The 18377-nt window shown below is 42.6% G+C and overlaps 1 protein-coding gene across 4 annotated transcripts in view; it reads left to right on the top strand.

The window, feature by feature from the left end:
• The window catches only part of GRIK1 (glutamate ionotropic receptor kainate type subunit 1), a 353375-nt gene extending 335796 nt beyond the window's left edge, over window positions 1-17579 (top strand). For 2 of the 4 annotated variants that reach the window (XM_075197143.1, XM_075197141.1), the window contains one exon: window positions 17142-17579. In XM_075197143.1, coding sequence (XP_075053244.1) covers window positions 17142-17297 — 156 coding nt within the window. In that variant the 3' untranslated portion in view covers window positions 17298-17579. The remainder of the gene's footprint in view (window positions 1-17141) is intronic. The other 2 variants (XM_075197144.1, XM_075197142.1) reach the window with 1 other exon arrangement.
• The last annotated feature ends 798 nt before the right edge of the window (window positions 17580-18377 follow it).

Genomic DNA, 18377 nt, shown 5'->3' with positions numbered 1-18377 from the left:
TCAGAACTCTTGCTTCTTATACATATGCAATTTATGTGATTCCTGAAAATAATTTCTTACACCCGTCCCCCCTTTTCTTGCTCCACTGCCAAGCAGTAACTTTTGACTTAGTATCTCTATGGCAACGGATGGAATGCCCGGTATTGCTTGACAATAGGTCATTTTAGGTGCATGCCCATTGTGTTTGAGCGCCTAGTGTAGATGTCTTTGATTCATGCATAAAACGAAGTCCTGCTCAGAGCCAGGAGCGCAGCGAGAGGGGCGGGTATAAAGTATTAGGGCCAGGCGTGCCTGTATAGCATGCTTTGGGGCATATTCAATTAGGTCAATGAGGTCCGGTGATCGCGATCACGCGCAGCTGCACAAGTCCCTTTACTGCAACACCGCAGATTTCCATGCGCACCCCATAGGGTTGCGAACGGAAATCAGCGATGTTGCGGTACTGTAACCTAATTGAATATGCCCCTTTGGGGGGAATTCAATTCCCCCCAAAGTACCGCCACGTTATAGATATTACCCTGAGCTGCAAGCAAAAAGCCGGCGTTTGAACTACCATAATAACGGTAAGTATGCGCACTATTACCGTAAAAATGGTACTTCCGGGGGAATTGAATTCCCCCCTTTGTGTCAAAGCGGTGCCGTCACACGGCGAATGTGGTGTTGCCAATCCCCCTTCGGAAGAACTGAAGAGCACAAACTCTGTCTTAAGCATCTATGGAGGGGATTTCAATACATTTTTTGTATTTGGGACCAAAACTCCTCTTGGTGGTCATGCTCAGAGCATCAAATTTGAATTAAAAACACAATTTATCTGTGTTTTACAAAACAAAACAAAACAATATTTTTTTTGTGAATCAGAAAAAAAATGTGAGTGTGAAATGCTCCTTTATGTGAAATGAACTTCTTCAATTCAGCCAATTCAGTGTAATATATCGAACATGTTGTGCAATTGAGAACATTGCAGTTTTCACCAAAGGAGCAGACTCCTTGTCCTGCGGCAGTCTTTCTCCCTTCGTTCTGCTCTTTTCCAGTAACCTTTCACTTTTTATTTCTCTCTTCCCGTCTCTTTAATATGTACTGTTGCTTTCTAGTCTAACCTCTGTCGTACTGTATGACCTGAGATACATTTACAGTGGAATTAAAGGATGAAATGTTCATTACCCATAAGCCCCTGTATAGATCACTTGGCCGCCGCCTTCACTGAGCCAGACCAAATCAGAGAGCAGACATCAAAAGGTATTCTTTCTACAGTAATCTCACCTAACATACAGAGCATTTACACAGACATTGTTATTCGGGAAGGGTAAAGCTATAGCACCTTGTTCCCATAAAATACACTTCAAAGAGTTTTCATTTTGGACAAAGGGGTATTAGTTGAAGATCTTTTAAGTGTTTCATTTCTTAAATGGGAAATCCATATTATTATTTTTTTACTTAGTTACCAGATGATCAATTTTAGTTTTTTTTATATTTCTGCTGCTTTTGGATGAAAGAATAAGCATATGTTAAAGTTATTCCTAACCTACTTACTTGTGAGCTGGAGATGTCAGCTGACATGTATCAGGTGAATTCGAAGGAATAGTCTGGGATGTCATATCCCGTTTTCTTAGCTAAATATAGGGGTATAATTATCAAAGGGCGTAAAGCCTTATTGTCCGTCCTGAGACTGGCACGGCAGAGTGCTTAGTTACCCCATACATCTTCAGGCCAGTATAGCCCAGCTGCCATGGCAAGATTCGGTCCGTCCAGCTCCTTACAGCCATAAAGCTGACTTCCCTGCTGCCGCTGCCGTCTTAGGAACTTATGCTGACTTAGGAGCAAAACAAAAGAAAGGAGTAAGTTTGCTCCTGAACAAACCATGTTACAATGCAAGGGGTGCAAGTGAATTCATTAATTTGCACGCAAGGAAAATACTGGCTGCTTTTCATGTAGCACACATACTTGATAGCTTTATTTTTACACTGAAATTTAAAGATGATCTAGGACATTCCCTACCCCAACTATAAATCTGTCCCCATATTTTAAATTGACCTCCCCCTTCAATGCAACATGGTTTTGCTGTGGTGCAAATTTGCTCCTTCTTTTGTGTTTTGCTCCTAACTCAGCATCAGGCCCTCTATGTACTCAACTATGCAAATTGTTCCAATCATGCAAAAATAGGCAAATTACATCACAAAATGGAAGGAAACTGTCTTCGCCCTGCATCTCTGCATTCTCGCATCTTTGTCAACCATCCTGTATGTGTATTCTAATAGAGATGCTTATTAATCAACTAACCTCCATGGGCCGGGAAAAAATAGGACCTCTTGAACTATATTACATTCAATCAAGGGGTAACTGCCAACGTCCGCAGATGGATCAATCAGGGAGGTAGAAATACATTTGGTTGAAGTATAAAATGCTTGATGAGCCAAGAACAAATGTAACTGCACGATTTCAACAATGGCAAAATATGTACCACGCTATCCAGATGCTGTTATATGTCTATGCCGACTGCTGAGTATCTTTAACCAGGCACTACCTCTTATTACTAAAGCCATTTAACTGTTACATTAAACAAGGACTAATACTAATGAACGCTCTATATCGCTAAATCTCCATTGGATTACATTCCCTGCAAGCTCCTCTAATTACTGCAAGCCTGGGTATATTCCTTCTTGCATTATCTCACGGCTTGATAAATTACAGCAAAGGATAATGCACTATGGGAGCAATTAATATTAAACTTGGGGATGTTTACGTTGCTTTGATAAATACTTCTCTCTAAAATAAGGCAATTCTAATTGAAATAAAGTTCTATATTTTCCTGACTGTCTGACAACTTGAAAATGTTTTTCACGGTGGGGAAAAGTGCGAGCAAGAGGTTTAAGTTATTGCGCTGCATATAACACAGTCTGTTACTACAAAAAGGGTTTACTTAAAGCTCCGTGTCTATTAGCGGTCACTGCACAGTCAAAAATCCTGTGTATACTGGGGCAAAATGGATATGCGCTTCATAATATACATGATACGTAATGTGCCTCACACAGAACATGGTATAGCAAATAAGTCAATGTTTAGCATGTGTGGTATGGCAAATAAATGAGTAACAACTTACTCAAAAAGTGTGGCTAAGTCTGCCACATTTCTGGTCATCAGGGGCCTGATTCATCAAGGTACGCAAACGCATACGTATCTGCTAAACTGGACTTGAGCTAAAACACCACATACGCAGCGCAAACAGAGCAGATACGGCACTCAAAGTCAACTCAATCTCAAACTCCAACGCAAATATAACGGTCACTCAAAGTATGAAATACAGATGCGTATGCGTTTGAGTACCTTGATGAATCAGGCCCCAGATCACCAAAAGGGAAGCTTTATTGGTATCTCATACTTCTTTGTCCCAGTGATTTGGCATAATTCCTCTCTAATAGCCGCTTCTCACTGCCATCTATAAGTCTTCTCTTGTGCTGCTCCCCATCAATAGAATTCCTTACCACACCCGATTAAACTCTACCACAGCGTTCAAATCATTAAACAGTCTCTGAAAACCCATCTTTTAATTAGAGCTTACCCCCCCCCCCCATGTACTATAAATGTTTGCTCTAGATGGTAGGTGTACGTAGCCTTAGCCATACATAGCCTTAGTAAGGCGGTTCATCTGCAACATTTATTTATATAGCGCCAGCAAAGTCCGTAGCGCTTTACAATTGGGAACAAACTGTCATAAGATATTTAATACATAACTAGTTGCATTAGCGGCTGTACTTAATGAGGAATGTTTAATTTTCCAGTAAATGATTCCCCTACTTGTATGTTGCTTTTCGATAGCGAGCTCTTTAAGTCCCAATTAACTGACTAACAAAGTTTGGAGCTATGGAAATAGGTCGTTTTTAAAATGAGACCTGAATACCTCCAGCTCTGAGTTTTCTAAACGAGTGGAATGAAAATGTCAGTGTGGCTCCACACACCAAGGAATGCCCCTAAACATCCCCCCTCTCTACACCTATATCTTATTTCAGTGATTTCGCACTGCAAAATAAATCCTAATTTTTGCACTACTCCACAAAGCTGAGCGCACATAGTGTTACTACTGTGCCCTTACACCTCCCTTTGGCAAACCTATGCTGCTCCACAAACACCGCCATATTTCTCTGCAAACCTATGAAGTTGGGTGAAAATCTAGATGCAAGGCTGGTGTTACCATTAGGTGAACATAGGCAGTTGCCTAGGTGGCACCTAAAACTCTTCATATCACCCTAACTCCCAACTTCCCCCAACCAAGTTTAGGGCTATGGCCGACATGTGGGAGTGTTGGGGGGAGGGAGATAGTTAAAGGGCAGTTCTCTAGGGGCGTGGTCATGCCCCCATCATAGCGTGGCCACTCCTCCATCTATCTATGACCACACTCCCTTTCCTGCTGCCAGGGACTTGCATTTGGGAGGTATGTATCACTCATTCTGTGGCTTTAATATCCCCACACTGAGCGCCGACTACTGACATGGAGTAGTGAGCTGCTCCTCAATGTCGGTGATACAATGGGATTGTGGAGCAGGGCTATGAGGGTGGGTGCGTCTCCTCCAAAGGTGGAGCGGTGCCATCTTAGCTTCCACTGGCCTTGTCTCCATGCACTTGCGGTAACCAACTCTTTCGGCTCTGCACCACAGCTGTTTTGCACCATGTAAATTACGTCCTATATTTAATTTTTAAGATTTCATTTGCCATACGAAACAAAAGTTAGGGGAAATATCAGTATTCTGAATTATATTTTCTGGGATTTCTACAACTTACCGCATGGAATGCAGATGACAAGCACCAAGAATTATTGTCATTTCTCATACAATTTTTATATACAAATTTTCCAGGCATAATTGTAGCACATTGTAAAGTGGCTTTGTGCAAATTCAGCAAGTTTGCTTAGGTTATGTCTGTGCTGCCAATTAAATGAAAATGTATGTCAAGAGTTTTTTTTAAAGAGAATGACTCACTAGTAATACATACAGTATACAGCAATAATCATAATCCAGGGAATGTAAATGTCTGACCAGTTGTCATAGGTTTCAACACATTTCTCCTGTTTGCACCAGATCATTAAGTAAACCAGTAAAAGTCATTTTATGATTAAGAAATGTGAGACAGCGCTTCTTTTGTGCTTTTATACATTTCCCGGTCCTCGGAATTGCCTCAGATTAAAGTTATATTTGTCAGTGATCCCGGGCCAAGGCGGGGCTTAATGATGCGATTCGCAATGTTAGGACACGCCCCCACCGTGCAGTGCCACAAACTGTGACATGGGTGGGGCTACGGTGACTAGAGGAGATCGCCACGCCCCTACCACGCTTGCCAGTTGACCCAGCCTCCGAGATATCAACCCACTATCACTTTAGTATGCCCTGCCCATTCATTTATTTGTATGCTTTTACTCTACTACTATTTGCATATATATATATATATATATACACATATTTATATACACTTCATGAAAATGCGATTAAAAAAAACTTCCGCCCATCACCTTCAATAGTTCTATATCTTATTCAGACAGTCCACTCTCCAGGTCGGAGGTTAGAGGGTGTGACCGTGGCAAGAAATGTACAGGAAAAATTACAGAAACTATTTTTTTTAATTTTGGTATAAATTCCTATTAAAGAAAAACTAAGGTGGAGTTTTGTTTTTGAGGTATTACATTTTAAAAATAGACTCTAACAGGCTGAGTTATGATTGGGAGATAACCCACTTCTTTGGCATTTTCTACAATTACAGCCACATCCCCGTATTGCTATCACAGGTGGTAATTAATGGGAAAAAAAACTTTATTTATTTAAATAAAATATTTTTTCCCACCATAGCAGGAATTACTAATTTATTTTTTTTTAGATTTTTGGGGAATTTGAAACCAATGTCCAGGCTCCTAGTTCCACTGCTCATGAGGGGAAACTGTGCCACTCATCCGCAGATGCATCCAGGACTAGCCGCCAACCAGTATCGCGTGGGAGCTGAGTATCAATAACTGCCCCGGAATAATCTTAATGGTAATCTCTGGAGATATTAGATTTTCTATCACTGCAACAATCTGTGATATCACCAATCCATTATAAGTAGACCCGTAAAGGACAGCAGTAGACAGTATATAGCACATATCTGTCATGAAGCCTGTCCTATCCTATCTGTAATCATTTTCCATTGACTGAGCAAAGTCAATGGAAAATGATTACAGATAGGATAGTAATTATTTTGCCCATATAAGCCTAATTTAAAGTTGGATGCAGAGGAGGGCTGGCAAATTTTAGCCGGGGGGCAAGATTCGACTATAGCAGCCTATTAGGAACATTTTAAAGGAAAACAATGCAGGTGGCCCAGTGACCCAGCCCAATGTAGCCCCCTATGGGACTGCTCCGGGGGCAAGTGCCCCCCTGCCCAGTCTGCCCCTGGTTGGTTGTACTGTAAGTTTAGCTGTGGGTCACAAAGATGCATAGTAATGGTTTTTAAGAAACTTGCACTTGTTGTCCCCAGAGCGGGTAAAAACTAGTGGGAGGAGCCATCAATCTGGTCTGGCCATGCCCCCTTTGGCAGCTATGGGAGTGGCCCGAAGCAGTTGCTGTAACTCTTGGAGGCCCCTTATATCTGGAGAGGTAGATCAAGGGTGGGCAAGAACAAGTTGAGTACAGTAGAGGCGTGCACACATAACCATTGTTACTTGTTCAAAAAATAATTAATACATATTATTATTATTATTATTATTATTAGTAGTAGTAGTAGTAGTAGTAGTAGTATTATTATTATTATTATTATTATTATTATTATTATTATTATTAATAATAATAATAATACTAATTTAAAAAATCCAAAATGAAGAGTCCCCTCAGAATAAAAAGTAATCAGTGACAGTGCTATAGTGTGGGCTGGATAGTGCTAAAGCAGGGGACACGAGGCGTGGCGTCACCCTATATAAGTGTCTATGTGGATATACTGGTCACAGATAGACCTGTAGCTTGGGGTGCTTCAGTGACTATGTGACACAACCCCAGCCTGTTAATTTCAATGCTGAGATACATAGGGACCCCCCCACCCCCATCCCACCATATCCACCAGTCATTGGGGCTACTCCTGGCACACCTGAAGTGGTGGGTACCAGAGTAGTGGTAGAATGTTAAAAATACAGTAAGTTCTCTTGTAGATCTACAAGTCACAGCAGGCCCTGCTTGAACATGTAATTCTACAATATTACCTACATGGGGGGAAAGCAGAGACAGCGATTTTAAACCTTGTAATTAAAATAAAAACTCCCTCTCATTAAACTCTTTATTAGACTTCTAAAGCCATAGTGAAAGTTCTGCCTTCTTTTCTGATGTAGTCCAAATAGATTCAAAATTAAAAAAAAGTATAAGAAAGCGACGCTAGTTGCGCCACAACACAAATTTATGCACATAGCGCCAATCATATTACATGGGCTGTGCAGAGAATGTGAATTGCTCACATCAGTCCCTGCCCCATTGGAGCTTACTATCTAAATTCCCTCACACACACACAGAGTAGGGTCTAGTTTTGTCAGAAGCCAATTAACCTACCAGTATGTTCCTTGACTGTGGGTGGAAATCGAGGCACCCAGAGGAAACATGCACAAAAACGGGGAGAACATACAAACTCCACATAGATGAGGCAATTGAACTCATGACCCCAGTGCTGTGAGGCAGAAGTGCTAACCACTAGGCTACCTCGCTGCCCACAACATAAATATATTAAGGGGCCAATGTGCGATCGGCCAATTAGTAAGGCTGCTTGCATCTGATTGGCTGAAGCTCAGCTAAGATAGCTATAATTGTTCATTAGGCTTCCCCATGCAAAGTCATTTACCTCTATCTTGCTTTCTCTGGCATCACGGCTCTTTGCGCTTTAATAAAAAGACTCCTTAGCCTTTAATTTTGTTTCCTTCTCTCTTTGAGGACCAGTATAGGAAACATTACTGTCTTAAGTAACCGAAAACATTAAAAGAAACACCTTCTGAAAACCAGATAATTGGAGATAAAATTAACCCCGTCACCTCTGCTGTGATCACAGGAACAAATGATGATTCTCAAAGAAAACTTTACACAATTCTTTTTTTTTGTAGAACAAGAAGCTGTTTTTTTTTTTAAATCAATTAATTGTTGGCTTTGAAGACCATTAGCTTGGCACTGTTGCATTCTGAATTAATTAAAGAATGAAACCAATGCAAAATGTTTAATGTTTAATCCAACGCTATTAAAAAACACCCACAAAACTGTATTATTGGGATCTGCTTACCATTAAATAAAAAGTATATTACTGGTAGGTTTTAGAGGAGATTTAACCCTCAGATGACTTTGACTTATTTATTAATGTAAGTGCTTCTAAAATTGTACTAAATGCATTACCTTTGGCTTCCTTCTGTGCTTCACTGTCATGTCTTTATATCATAAAGAACACTTTTTAATTTTTGTTGTCATTGGATACCACACAGCTGTGCTCTCTGCATTGTATATAATTATATGCAGAGACAGGGGTGGAACATTACATGTTGTAATGTAGTTTGTCCCCCGTGCCCCCTGTTCTCTGCATGCACAGTGAAGCTCACCCCACCTTGGGGCCCTTTAGGCGAGTCACCCCCTGCAACGGCGGTAGGTGCATCACTGTCCAGAGCCCACTGTTGTGTTTCTTGCAAAGGACATGTAAATGGACAACTCTGCCTGATGATATAAAGACATGACTGTATCATGCCAGCAACTGTGGGGGTAAGTAGCTCCCGAACCACAGAGATCCCAGACTTCAGCACATCCACTAGTTCAGTAAGAGGTCACGTGATTTTGGGGCAGGCCCACCAAGAGGAATTTGGGGCCCCGGTACAGTAAGTTTTTGCCCCCCTGCCCCTCCATAGATGAGCAGGGAAATGGATGTGTGCCGCCGTTGTAATCTTACGAGATTAGAGCTCCTCGGTTTACACTCTGCAGGCTTTCCGGGGACTGAGAGCAGTTGACAGCTTCCTACCCCTACCCAAACCCATACACCCCCCCATCCTCCGCAGGTCACCTAATGGTGAAAAAAAGAATAATCTAAAAATTAAAAAACAGCAGAAAAAAAATACCTGGCTGCCTTCAAGTAAAATCCGGGCCCCCAGGTATGCCTGGACCCCGGTAATCTGTACCCGAACCCCTCCTCTTGGCATCCCTGGCTGGAGATCCGCGTTTGCGGCCCTCCATCCTTCAAAGGGGCCACACAAAGGAAGGAGGGAGAGCACCTCCTCCGGGTTTGCTGCGTGACCTCCCTGCATGGTGCAGGTCACGTGACGTTGAAGTCAGCTGCCCCTGTTCTGATAAGATCGGGAGCAGCCGAAGGCTCATTCGGCCGCTGGCTGCCCACGACCACCTGTTGCCCACCCCTGTAATAGTCTGTGGAGGGGGGGTTATTGACTTGACCACACCACAAAATTCCTCTGAACCTTTTCTCATCCCTTCTAATATCATTCACGCACTTGTAACGGACTATTTCTGTAGCACCCAATGCCTCATTTAGACCAGACAGTCTCTGCAGATGGGTGCATCCATGAGCTGTCTTGCCATTCGCCCAGGCGCTGTGGGTCTAAAAGCCCACATCGGTGTATTTTAAAAATGTAAAAATATTTTATAAACCTTCATTCATTAAAAATGATTTATTTGCAGAATAATTTATTCCGGTGGAAGTAACCTTTCATGTACAAGGCGAAGTGGGGGGGATTCCATTTTTGCCCATTGATAAATCAGCTCCTTTGTTATATGTTGAATGCTGGTGTAAATCCCTGGACTTTGCATGGGTTTCACATCTCCCCTCTATATCAGAAGATAATCTTAAACCTAACACATCCGGTCTAATATACTAATTGCTTTGTTCACATCTAATTTGTATCTTTCTGTATTTTTGCTTGTATCTTTTTACACCAGGTTTGCTGGGTTTTCTTTGTTGCTGTTTTTTAAAAGCACCCAGCAACCTATCCTAAGAAGGACTGTTGGGCACAAATCAGATCTGCCCCATCCCGACTCTAATAAATGAGTCTATGAGCGTATGTTTATCAGTTTACAGAAAAACAATACACCTCCAAAGATGTGCGGACTCAAAAAATGGTCCCCTCTGCAAAAAATAAAGAACAAACAAGCAAAAGGTCGTGACATTGAAACCGTTCATCTATACAAATCAGAGGTGGACACAACCTCTGGATCCTAATAGCATGTCCTTCCAGCCAGCATGCTGGGACTTCCTAAATTACACGGACAGTCCCATTATTTAAAGATCTGCCTCTGGAATGTTTGTCAGTAGCAGTGCCCCGGGTTTTCAGTATTGACCTTCTGCACTGTGCAATTCCTGTGTATATTGCATATAGGATGCAATTCTCACTACCCATTCTCTGGAGTCTTCATACGTTTAAATTTATTGAACAGGAATATCAATCACTCTTCATTCCCTGAAGAGTCTGGGTATTGCACTGTTTGTGATATTGATTTATTTGGCAGATAACGGTCCACAGAGTCTGTTCTGCTTTGAAGAAAGAAAATCCTGTCATTGTGCCAGCTCACATACCAAATGACCCGTTTACCAAGAGCCGCAAATGGTCAGCTCTAATGTTGTGCAATTTGCAGTAATTGGTTATATCACACTTGATCTACTCCCATTTATAGTAATCCGCTCTTATATTTAGACGGATTTTGTTCTGTATTAGTGTTGCTAACACAACATCATTCACCGTAGCAGAGAGAGAGTTCACCTCTTCATTACATTGCATGCTGTACTACTCTGCATTGTACTAAGGGCAGTCTCTACTTTGTACTATTATGACTATTTGACTTTCATAGCCCCTTTCCGGGATATGTGGAGGGGATCAGGTGCTTAATACCGCAAATAATGTCATCACACTGGGTTATCCCACCAGCTGGGTCCTCCCACCAGTACTCATCCTGGCCCAGCCACAAGGAGATTGCCAGACTATCTTGGTAGTCCGCGAGATCACCTACTATTTCTGGAGAGTGCTGGACATTCCGGGAGGAACGGCAAGTATGCTTAAACTCCCCCAACACTAATATAATATAAATTACATGGGGTTTGGTGTTCCTCTTCATTCGACGAGTGCCAAGATGTCTGTAGAAGTCACCAGAAAATGTCACAAAAATCTGCATAAAAAAGATTTTGATTTAAAGTAAGGTATTAAAATACATTATAGGAGTGGTGGAGATTGTATATATTTGATGGCGTGACTAACATTACAGTCTACCAATGCAGCAAGATACATGCACTTCCTATATTCTAGTAAATTGTATATACTAGTTATAGTAAACCAATAGAAATGTACTTTATAAAAAAAAAAAGTCCAAAAATGAAACATAAACAAGCGGAGAGGACCTAACGTAATATAATAGCATGCTGTATGATATGATCACAGTTTTACGCCTGCAACGCCCAAATCTATAGATCTATATCTATTTCTACCGCATTCCACTACTCGCTAGAGCCAATGAATAATGGGCATATATACCAAAAACACCAAGAAGTAGTTTGTAGACCGGATATAATGGGTGGTGGGATGTAAAACAAAGTATTTAGGGGCACATTGTGACTCTGTACGCCCCAAAAAATATACATTACTGATAAAGAGATAAATGATTCTGTCGTTCTAAAATATAGCCTTTATTGGTATTCATTATATTATGGTAAATAATAGTATAATTAAAATCTCTAATTAAAGTTGTTTTACAAATGTTTAGGACAGGGGCTGGCAGGCTGGCAAATTTTAGCCCGGGGGCGGGACTCTGCTCAGTGGCCTATTAGGATCATTGCAGGTAGCCCGTGACCCAACTCAAGTTAGCCCACTATGGGACCGGCCCGGTGGGGCTATTGCCCCCATGCCCTTCAGCCTGGTCAGCCCCTGGCTTAAGCTAAAATTAAGTGCACATCTTATTTTTATAACTGGCCGACACAGAGGCAGATCTAAAAAGTAGTTGTTTTCCTAATATATATATTTAACATGGATATAATAGAAGTGCCTACATTAGCATAGAACCCACAATAAACATAAAAACGCTACGTAGTCAGATTATCATTACATATCTAGCGGTGTAAAAAGATAAAGGAAAACAAGCATTAGGAATAATAGTATGTATGGATAACATCTGAGGATGGAGAAAGCTATACTCAGAAATGATTGTTTCTTATGATTTACATCAGAAGGGCTTTCCCAGTAAAAGCCGTTATTACTAGTAATGAACTGGGACAGAGCTATGCCATCTGCTTTTCTTTTCTGTTTTGAATACATCTTTGTCATTTCTTTCACACAAGGAAAGTGCGGAGCATTATGTAATTACATAACGAGCAAATTAGCAAACAAAAGTGAGTAAAATAATAGCCATATCATATGTAAACTTCTTTTGAGGGAAGACTAATAATAATATTTATTACAGTACTTAAGTATTAACCACTTAGTGCAGTGGTTCCCAAACTTTTGCAGTTTGCGGCACCCTTAGAGTCTCACCCCTCCAAAATAGTTATCGAGCAGTCCTGTTTTCTAAGTAGTCAAAAAAACGTAATAAGTATTTAGGTCAGGACAGAGATACTTATTTAGTTGTATGCAAAAATAATACACATAAATCCAAGGGAAAAAGAATATTTTTATATATATTTTTTTCAATTATATTTCTGTCAAAGAATAATTTACAGCTAACACACACTGTGCCCCCTGCATCCACACTCTGCGCCCCTCTGCATCCACACACTCTGCGCCCCTCTGCATCCACACACTCTGCGCCCCTCTGCATCCACACACTCTGTGCCCCTCTGCATCCACACGCTCTGTGCCCCTCTGCATCCACACGCTCTGTGCCCCTCTGCATCCACACGCTCTGTGCCCCTCTGCATCCACACGCTCTGTGCTTCCTGCATCCACACGCTCTGTGCCCCTCTGCATCCACACGCTCTGCGCCCCTCTGCATCCACACGCTCTGTGCCCCTCTGCATCCACACGCTCTGTGCTTCCTGCATCCACACACTCTGTGCCCCTCTGCATCCACACACTCTGCGCCCCTCTGCATCCACACACTCTGCGCCCCTCTGTATCCACACACTCTGTGCCCCTCTGCATCCACACGCTCTGTGCTTCCTGCATCCACACGCTCTGTGCCCCTCTGCATCCACACGCTCTGTGCCCCTCTGCATCCACACGCTCTGTGCTTCCTGCATCCACACGCTCTGTGCCCCTCTGCATCCACACGCTCTGTGCCCCTCTGCATCCACACGCTCTGTGCCCCTCTGCATCCACACACTCTGTGCCTCCTGCATCCACACGCTCTGTGCCCCTCTGCATCCACACGCTCTGTGCCCCTCTGCATCCACACGCTAAGGGCCGGATTAAGGGAATGGAGGCTAAGGGGGCCCCCATTCCCCCGTGAGGGTCCCCCCCGTGATCCAAGCTGCCAGCGCCCCCCCCCCCCCCCCCTCCAGCACTTACCTCCTTCTCCGGCGCGCTGTACGCTCTTTACTGAGGAGATCTCATGAGAGTGAGACTCACGAGATCTCCTCAGTAAGGAGACTACAGAGCGCCGTAGAAAGACCGCAGTGAAAGTGCTCAGCAGCACTGATCGCGCCGGGGGCGCCCCTGCCCCCGACCGATCAATACTGCTGCTGAGCACTTTCAAGGGCCCCCTGGATGCCATAGGTCCCTGGGCTGTAGCCCAGTTAGCCCTATGGTTAATCCGGCCCTGCACACGCTCTGTGCTTCCTGCATCCACACGCTCTGTGCCCCTCTGCATCCACACGCTCTGTGCCTCCTGCATCCACACACTCTGTGCCCCTCTGCATCCGTGTTCTGCCCCCTCTGCATCCGCGCTCTGCATCCTTTCAGCCCCCTCTGCAACCGCCCTCTGCCCCCTCGCTCTGCCCCCTCTGCATCCTTTATGCCCCCTCTGCATCCGTGCTCTGCCCCCTCTGCATCCGCACTGTGCCCCCTCGCTCTGCCCCCTCTGCATCCTTTCTGCCCCCTCTGCATCCGCGCTATGCCCCCTCTGCATCCTTTCTGCCCCCTCTGCATCCGCGCTGTGCCCCCTCGCTCTGCCCCCTCTGTATCCTTTCTGCCCCCTCTGCATCCACGCTATGCCCCCTCGCTCTGCCCCCTCTGCATCCTTTCTGCCCCATCTGCATCCGCGCTGTGCCCCCTCGCTCTGCCCCCTCTGTATCCCGCCGTGGACAGGAAGAAAAAGAAAAAAAAAAAAAACGTACCAATCCGGCGGTGCCCAGGACCAAGCATCCCCTCTCCTGCCGGTTCTCACTGATGACGTCACACCCGGCATTCAGTGAGAAGCGAGGAGGGAGGAGGTTGCTGGGTCCCGGGCGCCGCCGGTTTGGTAAGTTTTTTTTGTTTTTCTTTTCTTCTTTTTCCTGGCCACGGCACCCCTGTGACAGCCCGCGGCGCACAGTTTGGAAACCTAGGACTTAGTGGTTTACATATCAATGACTAGATCAGTGTTTAGGATTACATGAAGCATTGGATTTACTGGGAACATCTTATAGTGCAGTGGTTTCAATCCCAGGGGGTAAATGTATCAAGCTGAGAGTTTTCCTGTGGGTTTGAAAAACCAATCAGATTCTATCATTTATATAGTACATTCTACAAAATGAAAGCTAGAATCTGATTGGTTGCTATAGGCAACATCTCCACCTTTCAAACCCTCCGGAAAACTCTCAGCTTGATACATTTACCCCCGGTTCTCAAGCCCACCTTCCAACAAGCCAGGATTTAAGGATATCTATGCTTGAGCACAGGTGGCTGAATGAAAATGACCAAGCGTTATGTACTTGTCTACAGGATCCTGCTCACATTGAGAAAGGTGATCGGTACCGCTTCCTGCATATTGAATAAGCAGCTCTCGTCTTTCAGCTTAAAAAAAAGTCTTGGCACAAGATTTAGGAATCCTCATTAAGGCAGCTTCAAGTGTTATTTAAAATGACAGAATAGAAATACTGCAAAGCACAAGATGAATTAAATCCCGCCACCTTCATTATACAAACTCTTTCTTTTTTTTTAATTTGCGTCCTAGCCATCACTCAAAGCCAGTTTAGGGATTGTTCTCCCATTCGTCTACTCTTCCGTTTAAGACAGGATGTGAATTGGGATGAGGGCCAGAAACAGGCAATAACATTTGGTTGTACTCCATTCATAATTCATCATATCTGTTATTATAAACCCTTCCCATCCCTAATGTTAAATTTTGATTTTTGTATAGTTTTATCCAATTGCAAAACCAATGCTTTTGTTTGGCTGTAGGTTAGTAGAGGGAGACTGAACAAGCATCTTATAGTGAATCGTAAACAAAGTTCTTAGTGTTTTATTTTGGTATAAAAAGACTTTATTTTCTCAACTGTAATTATTTAGGGTACAAATCACATAACACTGCCGTGGCTGGCGCTGCCATTTTCAGCGCTCTCACCAGTTCTGTTATTGTCTTCTCAGGATGATGACAGATAAAACAATTGTGTATGAGTCCTAAATGTGCTCAGTGATTGGTGGTGGTTTAATTTAATAACAGCACAGGGGGAGGGGGGGTTGGCAGACAAAGGCATAAGTGAAGGGGAGAGCTATTCCAAGAGTTTGAACGTGACATACAAAGTGCAAAGGAGGCAGGTTTAATAATATTGTCAGTGCAATTGCAGCTGGCCATATGTTCCACAAAGTGATCTGAGAATGGGACCAGTGCAAGGTAGAAGTCAGGCAATGGAATCCATGCAAGAACCACTAAAGTATTGCTAGAGCTGGAATAAGGCTCCGGGGGGCCCAGGACACTTAAGACCGTGGTTATCATTTAAGACAAATACACAGGCAAAACTGTGTGCACTACTGTTAGGTGCACACAGCTCTGCCTTCACGAGCAGTACAGTGTGAAACGGGACATACCTCCCATCTGTCCTTTCAGTCAGATCAAATCCTGACTAAGTGAGACAGTCACCCAAATTCGGTACTGCTCCAACAGATTCAGGACAGTTGGCAGACTGTCCTGCTCTCTCCTATCTGTTCTTGTCACTTTCACCACCTGTGGCTGCTGGTGTCTTTAGCTCAGTTGCTGCTTGTCTGGATCCTGGAATGCTGGAGGCCCTATTTGGAAAAAAAATGGGTACATGAAATTTATAAAACTCCAACCATCCCAGGCATTTAATCACTAGCACCCACATTTAATAATTAGGCCTCCCTCCAGCCCCAACATTAAAATAATAGTATACACATTTAATAAATAAATCTTTTTCCCTTCAACCAATGCCAGCATTTAAGTTATAGTGCCCCAAGAGAAGAGGTGTACAATGAAAAAGTAAAGGGCCAAGAATACTAAACTGTTGTTTTGTATCTTGTTAACAATAAATTCATGCATGTTCTTTGCATTTTTAAAGCATTTGACAGTTTGATCAATGGTATATTTTTATTGTGCTTATTGTTATATTATTATTTCCATCCTGTTAATTATGACATTTTTATGACTATTGCAATTGCTGTCTGACAGCTGTTGACTGACAGATTAATCTTACACCAGATAGCTGTGAAGTGATGTAAAACAGCAGCTGTTAGATTCAGTCATATTTATGATATAATTATATAACATTTTGTCTTGTATTGCATCCAAATAGTTGATACAAAACTAGAGTGCAAATATCAGGTTCTGCTGTTGTGTTGTTAAGAAGTAACCACCGTCTGCATACAGTAGAAGCAGCCATTTAATGGACAGGATCAATATTTATGACAATGCTGCCTCACATTTCACTAGGGACCAGTGTTATCATTCCATATCTACCAACATTCCCACTGAAAAATAAACACTTTAGGTCACGCCTCCTACTTGGCCAAACTACAAACGATTCCCAGGAGGCCACTCCTCTTCTGGTCCCCAAAATTTGTAGAGTAATCCAAAAATCATGATTCTTGGCAGACACAGCATCTTAATATTGCTTCAGCTCACAAAATGTGTAGGTGATAGGAGCATTTTAATAATGACAACTCGAACAAAAGAGATTCCAGCTATTAAATGTATCTGAAAATTCTATTTTTAGTGTACAAAAAGAAAGCATTTTCAAAAAGCTACAACAAGATAAAACCTATTATTGGCATATTATTGCGTATTTCTGATGATGTTTTTTCCTCTCACCAGTGTCTTTCTTTTAATGCCATAATGGAAGAACTTGGAATATCGCTAAAACATCCGAAAAGACTAAAAAAGAAGTCAAAGGTCAAGGGGCGATCGTCATTCACGAGTATGCTGACATGTCACCAGAGGCGGATAATCAGGAAAGAGACTATGGCATAGGAACAGAATGTCACTACTGGCTGCGACTGTATCAATGGTTTTTTTAAAGGATTGTGTCTCCTTTTTTTAAATTCTTTACATGATTTTTATATCAACATTTAGGATCTACACTACATGGAGAATGTGGAAATCACCGAAGAGCTGCCGATGGTCTCATTAGACATGATACAATAAAAAGAAGTGAGAATTTGTATGATGCATTACCTGCAGCATTCCATCACTCCCATGTACAAATGATCTGTGTGCTTTCTAAATAAAACATAACATATTGTTTTTTCAGTATTACGCCTGTGCTTTGTTATGGTACAGTAAGCTTGGGGTTCCCCTTTAAAGGGCTTGTGTCATAAAAGAAATAATACAATCAGTTTTTGTAACATTTGAGACAAATTATTTTACTGCCTTTCTATGTGTTTTACCCCCTTTTGTGTCATATAATGTAAATCACATATTGTGTTTCCCTGCTCCTTTGCAGAATCAGGACCACCTCAAGGGATTGGTACGCGATAGCGAGGAAGACATTTGTGACAACAGTTAGTTAGACAGAAGAATGGCGATTGCTGTCATTTTGACAAATAGGAAATACCGAGATAGTGAAAAAGTGACAGAGAATAATTCCGGCCATCCTGCTATCAACGGCGACAAGAGAACATGTCGCCACTAACATTGATGTCACTTCAAATGGCGACAGTTACATTATTAAGGGGGCAATGCGAGGACCCGCCAGCTCTATAATGTTGGTTTTTTTTTACAAAGGGTTTGCCATTATAGACATTAACTGTCTCCATTGGAAGTGACGTCAATCTGAGTGGCGGCATGTTCTCCTGTCGCTGTTGATAGCAGGGTTGCCGGAATTATTCTCTGTCACTTTTTCACCAAGTCTGTATTTCCTACATGTCGGAATTACAGCAATCTGCATTCTTCTGTGGCAGTAACTATTGTCGGAAATGTCTTCATCGCACTAATGACTACCACTGACCTCAAGGGCCAGGCATCTAAGATATCCATCCCAGGCACCAAAATGCCCTAAATTAGAATATTATGGGTTAAAAAGACTATATCCCATACCCACCATATTTGCAA

This window comes from Mixophyes fleayi, chromosome 2 (genome assembly GCF_038048845.1).
Source record: "Mixophyes fleayi isolate aMixFle1 chromosome 2, aMixFle1.hap1, whole genome shotgun sequence".
Lineage (NCBI taxonomy): Eukaryota > Metazoa > Chordata > Amphibia > Anura > Limnodynastidae > Mixophyes > Mixophyes fleayi.
The sequence above is the reverse complement of the archived record's forward strand: the minus strand, read 5'-3'. Positions and strand labels throughout refer to the sequence as shown.